At 43.0% G+C, this 14,796-nt stretch overlaps 1 protein-coding gene across 1 annotated transcript; it reads right to left on the minus strand.

Moving 5' to 3' along the window:
• Window positions 1-3,979: 3,979 nt before the first annotated feature.
• LOC133136661 (NXPE family member 2-like) lies at window positions 3,980-11,279 on the minus strand. The gene is made up of 3 exons (XM_061254303.1): window positions 10,711-11,279; window positions 5,416-5,519; window positions 3,980-4,512 (listed from the first exon to the last, which is right to left on the minus strand). Exons 1-3 carry the CDS (start codon window positions 11,277-11,279, stop codon window positions 3,980-3,982), a joined length of 1,206 nt encoding a protein of 401 aa, XP_061110287.1.
• Between the last annotated feature and the right edge of the window lie 3,517 nt (window positions 11,280-14,796).

Below are 14,796 nucleotides of genomic sequence, written 5' to 3' on the forward strand. Positions count from 1 at the left end.
GCCTCTCCTCTTCTGTCCTGCACACACACACTCACACACACGCACGCACACACACACTCACACACACACTCACACACACACTCACTCTCACACACTCACTCTCACACACACACTCTCACGCACACACGCACACATTCACACACACTCACACACTCACACACACACACACACACACACACACTCACACACACACACTCACACACACACACACGCACACTCACACGCACACACGTACACTCGCACACACACACTCGCGCGTGCGCACACACACACACACACACACACGCACACTCACACACGCGCACGCGCGCGCACACACACACACACACACACACACACACACACTCGCGCACACCCCAGTCGTGAAAGGCTGCCATGAGATAACATTTGAGCTACGGCTGGTGTGTCCAGTTTAACGCAGAGGTCACGGGCCCTGGTCCTGAAGAGCTACTGGCACTGCTGGTTTTTGTTTTCACCTTAACATCAGCTCCCTGGTGAGACCCAGGTAACCAGGTGAGGTGAGTTAACTGTGTAATCATCTGTTCTAATTGATTAATTAGGTGCAGAGTAACAGCGAAAACCAGCACACCCAGTAGCTCTCCAGGACCCGGGTTGGTGATCTCTGGTTTAGCACGTACACAGACTTGGGCCAGACATGTTAACATTTTGGTTTAAGACACTTTTTCTACATTTTACTGAACTTGCCTGGTGTGTTGGAACCCCTGAAATACTCCCCCGACCCCGCCTTCTGGTCCTCACGGTTGGCTCAATTGCACCAGGCGAGATCAATCGAGCGTGGAAAAGTATTTGAATCCAAAAACAATTACATACTTGACCCAGGTCTGGTACCCAGTGATCTTACTTGCTTGGCAGACAGTGTCGGAAGTGGCCTAACAAACATAATATAATAAAAAAGAAACATAATATTGCCCTGTTTTGGAGCAGCGTGCAGCCTACAAGGCCTTCACGTTTGCTTCACTGTGTTGGGAGAAGAGTTTCTGAGGATCTGAGGAACGGCATTGGAACGGCCCTCTGATTGAACCGGCGCTTTTTCGCCAGCAGAGGGCAGTGCCTGCGTGAATATGGAAGGTCATACATTCTCAGTCTCTCTGCAGCCGATTTGAAAAAGGTCGCTGAATTTTGGAGGGATGCTTCACCTCCAAATTAGAGTACATTTAAAAAAAAAAGTATTTGGCAGTTTCCAAGATTTCTTTAGGGTCTCATGAACCACGGGTAATAGATTTGTACTTTTAGTAAATACAAGCCTGTGTAAATGACACACACAGTAATTGTAAACAATGCAGTGAAGGCATTTTCAGCAATCATCTAAAGATAAATCCCAATCGGTCTTAATCTTAGAGAGAAGATCAAAAGATTTTCCAGATAAGATACAAATCCCAGGCAATCAGGGGGGAACAACTATTGCATACTCGGTCACGACTGCTCTGTCCTGGCCCCACGGTGGCCGGATGACCTTCCTGTGGACGTCAGAACAGCAGAGTCTCTGACCTCTTTCAAACACAGACTGAAGACTCATCTCTTCAGGCTGCACCTTTCCCTCCCTACCTCACCACCATGATTAGCCGTGTATGCCATAGCCTATAATGGCACTTATGTATAGTTATTGTAGTATTCAGGGTATTCTAGCTGCCAGCTGTGGTATGCTGGTTGATAAGTTGATGTATTTTTCAAGGGTTCAATTTGTATCTGTGATCATGCTAGGACTCGGAACTGTACTCCTCTGTGGTCCTCATTGCACTTGTCCCTGGGTTTGACCTGCACTTCATTAATATGTTGCTCTGGATAAGAGCGTCTGATTAAATGCCTGTAATATTACTTAAAATTACATATACGTAGGTTTAAAGAATAACTCAACAGGGCAGCTTCAACCAGGAAGTGAATGAACTGAAAGAGAAGTCATGCAATTTACTGCAATTTATTGCATTTTATTGCATTTTATTGCATTTTATTGCATTTTATTGCAACTTAACTAGCTCTGTCGGTCAGTCAGCTGTCATATTTTGAAACCTAAACACAGTCAGCGTATGAGTGAGCCGTTTCACGTCACGTCAGCCGTTATGTGCACGACTCGCGAGCTGGCTCGGTGTCTACGGTCGCGTGCGAAGCTACGACTCAAGGTATGGTTATAGCCTCGGGGACCCAAGAAGGCCGAGATTAGCTATACCCGTTCTCAACATGGATGAGCTGCCAGGCGGAGGAGACTAATTTAATGACAAAGGTCTTCATGTGCAACACTCCATCATACAATGAACTTAAATGTGCATCTTCCCTAGACCAACTTGAGTGGGGTATCCAGGCGTTACCTGCATAACAGGAGTGTTCAGTAAGAGAAACCACACTGATCAAGTTTTAACAGTTTATTTGCCGGGCAGGTTAGTCTATTGCATTTTAATTGAAACAATAAACAATAAATATTCCTTACTCCAAATTTATGATAAGAATATATTCACCGAATGACTCTAAAACTACATACTCTCTGCGTGTGGGAGTCTGGCTGCAGAAACTCCTAGATCACTTGGTTTCCTTTGTTTAAAATCCTAAACCAGAGAGTCATAATAAGCATCTTATTCCATATACAGTATTCCAGTGACCCAATCCAGGGAGAACCGAGAGAGGAAATGGGACGTTCAGGGGGGTCTGGAAGACCGATGTTTGAGTTTTTTATCTCTGATATTCTCGCTGAGAGGTGTGTCACCTGTTATAATCTCCGCCTTACATAAACTATGTCCAATCAATTCATTACATAAACTGTCCAATCAATTCATTACATAAACTGTCCAATCAATTCATTACATAAACTGTCCAATCGATTCATTACATAAACTGTCCAATCAATTCATTACATAAACTGTCCAATCAATTCATTACATAAACTGTCCAATCAATTCATTACATAAACTGTCCAATCGATTCATTACATAAACTGTCCAATCAATTCATTACATAAACTGTCCAATCAATTCATTACATAAACTGTCCAATCAATTCATTACATAAACTGTCCAATCAATTAATCACATAAACTGTCCAATCAATTAATCACATACACTATCCAATCAATTCATCACATAAACTATGTCCAGTGAATTCAATACATAAATTATGTTCTGTCAATTCAGTACATCCACGATGTCCAGTCAATTCTATACATCCACTATGTCCAGTCAATTCAATTTGCCACAAGAATAATTCAAGCAAACAGGATGCACCCGACCACAATCTGGAGTGCCACAACAAAGGGTCTGAATACTTATATTTTAACCCCGCGCTTTGTTGTTTGCTTCACATTTTTAAAATACATTAAACGACCAGATTTCATCAAAAACTGTGATTTCGATTTCACCAGTGACCCCATAACTTGCACCGCATGAAACCGATTCCTCCACACAATGTTAATGCCGGTCTTGAGTTTCAGTCGTGCCGTTGCTGGCTAGGGCTGGAGGTCTGCATTGGCGAGACAACAATTGGCCATGCTGGGGCATGCTGGGGGGTGTGCCGGCATTGCTCTACAGCGGCCACTGCTGGTCAGACCAGGCATCTGCGGACACGCGAGCTGAATATGACCACCCTGCAGTGACATGGGCGATATGTGATCGGTGGTGCGTCTGCAGTTAGAAAAACAGTGAGAATAGTTGGCTCTTGATTTCAGAGAGGATTCCTCCTGACCTCAGTGGGAATACGTGAGATCACCAAAATCGGCTGAATTCAGGGGTTGGAAAAATCTTTTAATATCTTAATATCCCTTAATATTAAATATAAATAACAACAACAACAACAAAAAACACTTAAGTCCCACCACATAATTAAAACACCTACTATTACTATTAGAGATGCAATTAAAAACCAAAAAATGGCAACACGCATAGTGTCCTTCATCACAAGCCCCTGAGCTTTGAACATAATCTGGACAAAAATGGATTTTGAAAGCCCAGCAATATATTCCTTTCAAAAAGCACCTCTATGTATTATGACAGAGGTGTGACAGAGCCAGAGATATCTCATTGGAAACAATAATGGTGTTAGGGTGGATTGCGAAGGTGTTAGCCGCTGTTGTCATGTCCCAGGCATCTACCAGCACCACCTTCAGGTCCCTGAACACCTTTCTCTGAGCCAGGTTCTGCATATAGCCAAACCAGTCACTCAGGTGGGTCATTGTTGAACTAAACTCCCTGGTGTTCTCCAGCTTGATGACGATGAGGGTCTGGGGGCTACGTTCCTGGAGCCTCAGGATGGCCTTCCGCATGTTGATCAGCCTCTGGATGAAGATCTCCAGGGGAAAGGGCCTGAAATGCTGTCCCACTCCAATGACCACCACATCACCAACAGCTACTCTGTCTACTTCTTCGGAAATGTACCCGCACTGATCTTTAACCACGTTGTAGCCAGTGACAAAAGGATGGCCATGCATTTTCCACTGGACAGAGATGTTCTTTTTGGGGTCCACAGCCAGGGCAAAGTAATGAGTATCATATGGGTTCACATATTTCAGACCTGAAACAGCAAAACACTGAATGATTAATTGGGTTATTCTGGTGTCCCTTTTAAAAATAGTGTCACTCACTGTAATTCAGGACAATTTAAAGACAATTCATACATAAAAATGTGGTACCCATTTGGTAAAAAAAGTTCATTACTTTATCGTGAAAGATAATACATCATCCAGATATATTACATTATAAATGCAAACAGTGTTATGTTTTATGACAAGAGTACAATACCTGTTGTCACAGTCCTGATGAACACATATTCACAATAAATTACTTTTCTTGGTATATGTACTGATATCAACATTTCAGTTGAAGACTATTGCCAAGACATGCAAGCCATTTAATTACCTCCACATGAATTTGCCTTTTATCTCAAAGATTATATAAAATGTTAGCTCCAAACAATTACAAGCATTTAATGAGTAGAAATTAAATGCTTTGATATGGTCGATCCGGCTATTTTACTGAACCACCTTAGAACATGCATTTGTGTCAATCTGCAGCTCCAATTACTTGCGGAGTGCCTCAAGCCATTCTGTCTCCATTTTGGAGACAGAAAATGTTCTAAAAAACATAATGTGTAATTTTTTCATATCTAGTCAAGGACAACAAGCTATGTGTTACTTCCAGCACAGTCTGTGTTAAATATGTATCCCTTTTATGTATAACACAAAAGTAGTCAATATCGTAATAATTTTGTTACTTTCAATACATTTGTAACACAAAAAGTGTGTTGAATATTAACATCTTTTTTGAGTGTGTAATTAATTTGGAAATATGGAAACAAATATTTTATGCAGCCATTTTATCTCTGGCCTACAAGTGTCCATCCAAATGATCATGTTTATGTGACATTGTACACTGCCATTACCTTTTAGCGTATTCATGAGTGTCTCTTGCCACTGACGCACAGTGGAGTCTCCCATGAGTTTCAGCTTCTTGTCCTTCAGGCATCTGCTAATGGCGTCTGCACTGAAGAAGCTGCCGGTCTGGCAGGAGGAGGAAGACCATCTGTTTTTAAAGAAGTAGCCAGTCGGTAAAGGGGACTTCATTCCAAATCCCACCGTGCACTTTTCAGTTGGTCTGTGGTCTCCCGCTGAGGGAATGAAAAAGATGGAGAAAGAAAGAGCAAAGGAAGAGATTCACAGTGTTAGGAAGGTTGATAAAGTTGTGGCTCAAAGAATGACACCATTATCTCTTTTCAAACCTGACAAAAAAAAAAAAAAAAAAACTTTGCCCAGATTTTGAGCTGGCTTCTCTCAGATCCCAAGAGTGAAATAGTTTTTAGTGTTAGTGTCCTAAAGTCACACCATTATTAACTCATTACTGCCTCTTAGTGAATGAAGAAATCTTGGCACCCTGGGCACAATCATTGTCTGACCTATTGAAGTTTCTTTCCATTACCACATTAATATCAACTATCAGATCACTGAACATATCCAGCGCCCTCCAACAAATATGGGAACAGTGGAGGGAATTCAAATTTGTACTGTTGGTGTACACCGATGAGTCAAAACATTACGACCACTCACAGATGAGGTGAACAACGTTGATTATCTCTTAACACTGGTGCACGCCAAGGTCTGCAATATATCAGATAGTAACGGAACCGTACCTTAGTCCTCACTCCTGATTTCCCCCGCCCCCCCTTTCTGGTGGCAGTGGCCTCTTTCAGCAGGATAATGCGCCCCGCCACTCTGCACAAATTGTCAGGAATCGGTTTGAGGAACATGACGAAGAGGTTCAAGGTGTTTCCCTGGGCCTCCCTGTTCCCCAGATCTCAATCCGATCGGGCGTCTGTGGGATGCGCTGGAACAACAGGTCCGATCCACGGAGGCCCCACCTCGAATTTACATCGCTTAGAGGGTCTGCTGCTAACGCCTTGGTCCCTTGGTGGAGTTACGGGGAACGGGAGGATGAATCAGGACGTGTGGAAGATAGAGGGACACAGGGAACAGGGGATGGTGTGGGGGAGGGTTGGTGGTGTGGGGTAGTGGGGGGGACAGGGGATGGTGTGGGGGAGGGTTGGTGGTGTGGGGTAGTGGGGGGGACAGGGGATGGTGTGGGGGAGGGTTGGTGGTGTGGGGTAGTGGGGGGGACAGGGGATGGTGTGGGGGAGGGTTGGTGGTGTGGGGTAGTGGGGGGGACAGGGGATGGTGTGGGGGAGGGTTGGTGGTGTGGGGTAGTGGGGGGGACAGGGGATGGTGTGGGGGAGGGTTGGTGGTGTGGGGTAGTGGGGGGGACAGGGGATGGTGTGGGGGAGGGTGGGGTAGTGGGGGGAACAGGGGATGGTGGGGGGGGAGGGTTGGTGGTGTGGGGGAGGGTGGGGTAGGGGGGTGGCAGTCATCAACAGAGGCTTTTTATTGTCTGGACGCAGGAGATGTGCACAAAAGCACTGGAAAGTGCAAGTGACACCACAGGGGACCAACCGAGCCATTTAGTGGCACGTGGAAGACCGACAGCGTATTACGCAATCATAATGTCTCGGCTCATCGGTGTACACTTAAAATAACACATTTCACTCTCCCCCTCCCATACTTTTGGCAAGCTTTTGAAATGAAACGGTGAAATTGTAGACTTTAATTTTAGGGTATATAGATCCATATCGGGTGAATACAGCTATAGCCTCAACTATCAATGTGTTTGTGTAGCTTGCGGACACCACTTTCACAGTATGCAGCCATTCGCTTACAGTCAAGCAAAGCTTGAGCGGGAAAAAATGAGATGCTAAAGGTGATTTGTCATAACTGACAAACTGTCATAACTAATAGCCCATAAATGTGCTTTGGATCTTTAGGCAAAGAGTAGTCCTACTTGTTTTCTTAACCTTATCCTGAAAGGGGCAGTTCACTCAAAGTGAAATTAAAGTATGTTTCCACTTTCCCAGAGTACTGACTATTCATCCAGATTTTGCTATTCTACATTTCACGTCTTTTTTGCAGTTTGCTGTGATAGAAAGGATTGCTACGGGCTGCTCCATATCATCAATCTGCGGACAATTTAGGTTTGAAAAATCCTTGTCACAATCAGACTACAAGGAAGACCTTGCCCCAGAATGTGTGCTTCGTGTGCTTTGGTGGAAACAGCTGCTTGCACGGACACACTTGATAAATTCCGAACAGGCCGGTTGATCTACAGATACTGGTTCAGGCAGCCCTAGTGCAATCAAAGAAAGGTTTACTGGCTTCATGCTGAGGGCCTGACTGAAATGGCAGAGGAAAAAAACAAACTGCTTTGTAAACCTGGCAACCCTATTATTAACCCTTCACATGGAGCTACTATAAAATGGGGCCTTCCCAGCAAATACAAAATGTTCTGACAATGTTGCTGCTATGCAGTGGCAACGTAATAACATGGACAAAACTTTCCAGTAACATTTGTGAGAACATTTTCACTAGTCTGGGTTCACGGGCAGCTCTGTTAAAATGAAGCAGGTAACTGGCAATAGGCAAACATCCACAGTGTGGTAACATTGATCCAGGGGAATCAGAAAAGGAACAGTGAGAATAGCAGGAGAAGATGAGACCGACTGCTTCAGACATAAGGGGACATACCGGGGCAATTGACGACTTTCACGGAAGCAAAACTGTTTCTCATTGCAATTCCAGTGTTTTTCCTTCAAAAGAAAGTTGTAAAAGATTTAGAGGTTTCGACCAGTAGGGGGCTGGTGGAGCACATTCTCATGAACCAGCACAGCTAGAGAGTTTCACTTCAATTTCACCCAACAGGACAGGAAAGTTCCAGAGCAGTGAGATTGTGATAATAAAACACAGTGTCTGCGTCACATCATTTTTCTTCTGTTCATAAAAGAAGCTATTAAGCCATCTAAACTGGAACCTTTTTGTCAGTTGCACTTCAAGAGATACTATGGCAAAGGAGCAGAGCACACACACACACACACACACACACACACAAACACACAGATATATTGGAGTGTTTAGAACCTGGGCCAAAATGTGGATTCCCCACCTCTGTTATTCTAGTAGCTACAGCTCTTACATTACATTCCATTACAGTCATTTTGCAGATGCTCTTGGCTAGAGTGACATATAATAAAGTGCAAATGATAACCAGGGACAAGTGCTCTGCACCCTATCGGAAAGTATGGTTCCAAGTGCAGATTGTCATTTATTTGTAACAAATGTTACAAATCGTAACAAATGTCTAATATTTGCAACAAATGTTCACAAGGGTGTCTAGGAGAGTGATACCGACACAAAGTACTATTTGTTTTATTATAACGCGCCGTTAGTTAGCAAACATTAAGCCTTCAAGGGTTTTGAGCACACTAACATTACAAATCAGGAACCAGTAATGTTTATTACTGGTTTCAAAAGACAGGCCAAATCAAGGATCAACAAGCATTGTTGGATAAAGGTCGCTGTACCTGTTAATTGCACAGTAACCATGAATTAATAATTTATTATTTAGTTACACAGTAACACAGTAATATTGTGCCACTGTCAAAGTGCTTACAAACTGCACTGCATCTCCTAGATAGTAGATGCATGTATACATATTTTCTGAGGCCAGTTATGAATTTAACAAAATTTTATTCCAGTTAAGTGTGATGATTACATATAGCACACATATAGTATACATAGCCACTTATAAATTCCAGCTATAAAGCAGTGGTTGTCTACGTCTCCTGCTGATTCTTGAGAAGAATATCTCTGATGGCCTGACATCGATGACTAACCTGTAGACCAGTGGCTAAGTGTTATTTGCAGATTGTTATTTATTTGTATTTGATTATTTGCAACCCATGTTCAAGGGTGTCCAGGGGAGTGATACAAAGTAGGAAAATAGATGGAGATGTATTTCTGATGTTATTAGGGCCACTTTGCTGGACCGTGTCATAAATCATGATGAGGGAGGCCCGGCAGAGAGTCCAGCCCAACCTGAGTCACTACACAATAGCATCCATAATTCTGTATCACAATGTAATACACTGTTAATTTGCTCACGAAATATAGCTCATATGGCATTAACTGTGTAATTTGTGCAAAGCATTAATATGTGCCCGCTTCTACTAACGTGCAGAGAGAAGCTGTCTACCAGTGGGAATTTCCACTGAACTGTATCAACGTGAGCAAATATGTGTCATAGGGCATGAATACCAGTAAGATAAGAGAATCAGAAACATTTTTTTCAAATATCATCATGAGCTTGCAGAAAAACAGGAGCCCACCTAACCACAAGGAAGGGGGCCACACTGGATTGACCCCAGAGCTTAGAATTGTTTCTCTTGGTGCATGTGCTGGCTGCTGACTGGAGGGAGACAGGGACTGCCCCACTCTCCCCAGCAACTGAATGTGTATATAAGCTGTAACGAAGCATAAGGCATGGTTCTCCGCTTTGGAAGCGCTGGACCCGATATGGATATTGTATAAAGCTGTTAACTCTCACTTGTGCAGAGCTGTTATTGTGTTGCAGATTTGTATCGAACACTGTAGTCCTACAATATTAGGTCTGTGCTCCACAGTGAACAGTAAAATAGGTATAGTGTTTTGAAGTACATCTTTTGATGTTTTGATGTTACTGTGTGGTAACATGAGGTTGGAAGGCAACATCTATTCACCCAGGAACAGGAACTGGTCCTGAGTCAATACAGCGCGAGTCAATACAGAGTCAATACATCCGCCGAGTCAAAGACATTCTCTATGACTTTGTGGAAATAAGTGTCTCTGTACTATACCGTAATACAGTAATGGCAGTAGATTGTGTCCGATTGGCACTGCATAGATACATTCAGACAAAGCAGTATGTGACCTAGGGTATATTTTGGATATATTTTCCCCGTTGCCTTGCCAGTAATGACATTGCTTGTGATGTGAATGAGGTGATGTGGCCAGACAGAGTCCATAAACAATCCACCCCATCCCTTACAATCCCTTACAATACGATGTCATTATTTTTATCTCTGTGTCAAATAGGCACTAGTCCTTATCTTTATTGTACTGTCAGCAGTTGAAATTATACTTCCCTTTCAACGCACTAATCCCTGGTTATGGGTATGCACTTTGCACTTTGTTGTACGTGGGGACTGTGGTTGAAATGAAAACCAGTGTACACAAAGGTCCCCAGGACCGAGTTTTAGAACCACCTCTTTAACAGTCTGCATTGTCCACACACTATGACTTACTGGCTCAGGAGCAAATACTCATCCTTAATCATGTTAGGAATTGGGCCATTTCCTGACCGCATGGTCCTCAGGGTGCTGCAGGGAAGGGTTTTGGGTGGGATGCAGGCGTAGTACTCCGCATCTTCCTTCTTTCTGTACTCGCAGAGGGGCTTGTCCGATTTAAGCCGGACGCCACACCGAGATTGCTCCTTTTCTTTACCTCTATAGAAGGTTCCGGTGTATATGATCTTATCATAGTTGTGCGCACTGATTCTCCTGAGGATCCCAACTGCCTCAGAGGAGTGCATGAGAATCACGGACACCAATACGTCTCCAGGCCAGAACAGGTGGAAACTCACACGGTAGGAGCCATTGAGCAGGTCAGTGACTTGTCCTGATGCAGAAGCCTGGAGTTTGGGAGAGTGGATCCGGGCCAGGATGAAGTCGCCTCCATGCGCTTTTGGGTTCCCCCTGTAGTCCTTCACGTTCACCTGCACGCTCAAGGTGTCCCCCACACAGTACTGGGCTCTGGGCTGCTCCAGGTTGACCACACTGTGTTGGCCACTGGAAGAGCTTTCGATAGAGCTGAAGTTGCCAGCTTCTGGGAGATCGTCCAATATTGAACGCATTATGTCATCCACAGACATCTCTCTAAATGGAGTTGCAGTTCCATTCAGTTTCACTTCAGTCTCCTGTTTGATAATAATGAAAAACTCAAAGGTTGCTGAAATTGAGGTTCATCAGACATTGATTAGTCATCATAGACTTAATTATGTGTTTGGTAATAAATAATGCTAGATCTAATCCCAAACCCACCCCACCTCCCCCACTTCCAAAGGGAGGTTATTGGTTGAGTGATTTAGTGATAGAGGTCCCAATATGATGCAAAATTCAGAGGGAGGAGTCTGGTCTGAACTGACAAGCAAGTGCAACTCACCTGATCCAGCTGCAGGCTGTCAGGGGATGGAGGGTCATTGTTGTTGGTGGATAGAGGGAACATGTTTCTGGGGTACAGATGACTCAATATTCCCTAAGGGAACATCAGGCATTTAGTATGGTGTCCCTCTGTCTCTCTAATTATATTTTTATTACTTAACATACTGAAATAACATATTTATTGTTTTTAAGCGTCCATGAGCTTTCTATGGACTAGCCAGCTAAATTGCTTGTAATCACGCTTTCCATGTAGTCACGTAACTTTCACGTCTTTCTGCCTTCAAAGTGCGTCTCATTCTCGTGCTGCCAAGGCACCTCCGAAGTCGCCTTTGAAGGACCGATGACTGATCAGGCATCAAGGCATCAAGGCATCAAGGCATCAAGGCAACTGCCTTCGGTTTTGGAGGCACCCATTGACTCATGCAACATCAGCAAGTTTAGTGTCGGGAAAGTGAGAATAATGTTTATAATGACTTCCGGATCCAGCACCTTCAACAGCGAACACTCTTATTTAATGTTCGGTATGCCTCACTTAGATAAAATAAAATACCACTTGTAAAAATCCAACATAAAATAATATTGCATGGACCGTGACCTATCTTCCCTTGATTGTCTCTCTCAAAGGTCACAGTCTAAAAACTGGATATCAGCAGTCTTAGGGCTCTGTCTTTCAGACAGACAGAGCTGACCAAATATCATGTTTACAGTGTGAGAGATTGCACAATAAACATAAATACACAAAAAACTTAAGACCGTCATAATGTACGGTCATAATCTTGAACTGCACACAGTCATATATTCAGCATAGTCCCTCCATTTCCCACTTGCAGTGCACATGCTTCCTGCTCATACAAATACCTACATTCAATAGTCACGCCCAGTGTTCCTACACACCTTCCCCTTGCCTATGCCCATGCACCTTGTGACATGTATTCTGGAGCCTATTATCTCAGGTACATATTATGATGCTGAATGGAGGGGATTTCAGCATGGTTCCTCATTAACTTGTACATGTATTATGTATATTACCCGCCAACAGACTGGAATTTTCTCAATATCTATCCTACCTGTGTATGTTAGATTCTCCTCCTGAATCGTCACATTTTACTGATGAAGGCAGTATGACTACGCATTTCCTTATCTTTAGCCTCAGATATGTTTACAATTAGGTGAGGATTAATTTTAGGATTACGCATACGATGATGAATGGAGCAAGGGATGTGCGATGTGTTTTGATAAATTATGGATGTGTGATTAGTCCATAATTTGATCCCGCCGGCGGGATTATGGCTCGGTGGCCGGAGGTAAAGGGTTTACATTACATTACATTATTACATTATTGGCATTTGGCAGACGCTCTTATCCAGAGCGACATACAGTTGAATAGACTAAGCAGGAGACAATCCTCCCCTGGAGCAATGCAGGGTTGAGGGCCTTGCTCAAGGGCCCAATGGCTGTGCGGATCTTATTGTGGCTACGCCGGGATTAGAACCACCGACCTTGCGTGTCCCAGTCCTTTACCTTAACCACTACACTACAGGCCTCCCGCCCAGGCTGGGTTTGATTGAGGATGTTCTCAGACTAAGAAGAGCTTGGGCAGTGATGCCATTGGCATATGTTCTGACTTCTGTATGACAAGGTGTCCTTCCCAGACTCACAATGATAAATTAAACTGCTCTTACCACCAGGGTTGTCCAGTTGTAAGTTCTAGAAAAATAAACTTGAAAAGAAATAATAAAGATAGAAATTAAAAGTAGTGTCTTGATCAACAAGCTGTTTCTGCATCTTCCAGGCACCGGAGCATGGTATACTGGCTGGGCACTCTGTGAAAATGAAAAGAAAATAAACATTTTATTGTTTACGTGACTTAGTGCTACTAAAAATGGGAATTATTACCTGATGGTGCATAACCCCTACCTCCAATCACAGCTCTGCCCCTCACTCTTTAACCTAATCAGCCCCAATCCTCTCAAATACTTTACAAAATTACACATGCAGTAGTGTGTAGCAGTCCGATATTCAACTAAAGTGCAATAATGAAAGTATTTAACTTTCTGATATCCAGTGTCCTAACTTTGTATTCATTTTGTATCTCATTAAATCACACATCAAGTTTGCTGTAATTTCCTTATTACATTACAGAAACTTGTTTGCCTTCTCAAATTACACAAAAAACACATATAATACTGATCAGGTATTACAAAATAATGCAAAAGAAACAGTACATTTTACAAATGAAAATAAATTAATTACCATGGTTGTTCAGAAGAATGACTGAGAACTGAATGTAAGCCTTCTTTGGATGATTATACACTCACTGAACCCTTTATTATTTATTATTTCTTTATTGTTTACCTACTTATTGATGCAATTATCTAATCAGCCAATTGTGTGGAAGCAGTGCAATGCAAACAATCATGCAGACACAGGTCAGGAGCTTCAGTTAATGTTCACATCAACCATCAGAATGGGGGAAAGTGACATTGACCTAATAAAGTGCTCAGTGAGTGTACATGCATCTCACAAAGCAGGGCTCCTCTTGTGGATGTTCATGGTGTTGTGGTTTTCTGTAAAACAAGTGAATCCGTCAAAAAGTAGTTATGGAGTTGAAATGATGTTAAATTATGAGTAAATCCTGATAACTGAGACAGAAATCTGACATGTGGTGTTATAAATGTTCACGAGGTGAAGAGTCCAAGGCTTGACAGAGTGACAAATACTCTGTCCTAGACAAACCTAGATGTGTTAAATGGCCGATTCTCATTAAGCATTCTTATGTTCTTATGGCCTAGATGGCCCCTTGTCCTCTTTATTTATTCTTAGGTACTAGATGTAACTCCAACCCCCCCCCCCCCCCACCTCCCTAAGCCCAATTTAACCTTGCTACCTGGTGATAACAGTCTGGCTAAAATTCTGAGTTTATCCCAAAATGCTAGCAAGATCATATCCATCTGGTGGCCCAGCTTGGAACGGATAACATACATAAGTAGGGCTTCTGTACCTTTGGAAGTACACAAAATTTAATTTGGATAGGAATCTTTCCACCTTACCAACTACTTGATTGAATATGAAACACTTTTTGGCATTGACATCAGTACTCCTGACATATTATGTATATATTATATAGGGTGGTTCTTTCCAAACAGTTGGAAAGTTCCATGGAACCACTTCTCTTTGCTTTAAAGAAAGACGGGTGTGGCTAACTCATTCTCACTCTGCTGCAATGTG

This window comes from Conger conger, chromosome 9, assembly GCF_963514075.1.
Source record: "Conger conger chromosome 9, fConCon1.1, whole genome shotgun sequence".
Taxonomy (NCBI): domain Eukaryota; kingdom Metazoa; phylum Chordata; class Actinopteri; order Anguilliformes; family Congridae; genus Conger; species Conger conger.

Bases quoted from the DNA above. Each gene is read 5' to 3' on its own strand.
- LOC133136661 (XM_061254303.1), bottom strand. From the start codon at position 11,279: ATGTCTGTGGATGACATAATGCGTTCAATATTGGACGATCTCCCAGAA. The intron at 5,520-10,710 runs GTCAGGAAATGG...CTTTAAAAACAG, and splicing joins AGCACCCTGAGGACCATGCG to ATGGTCTTCCTCCTCCTGCC. The intron at 4,513-5,415 runs GTCAGTGGCAAG...TTGCTGTTTCAG, and splicing joins CATGGGAGACTCCACTGTGC to GTCTGAAATATGTGAACCCA.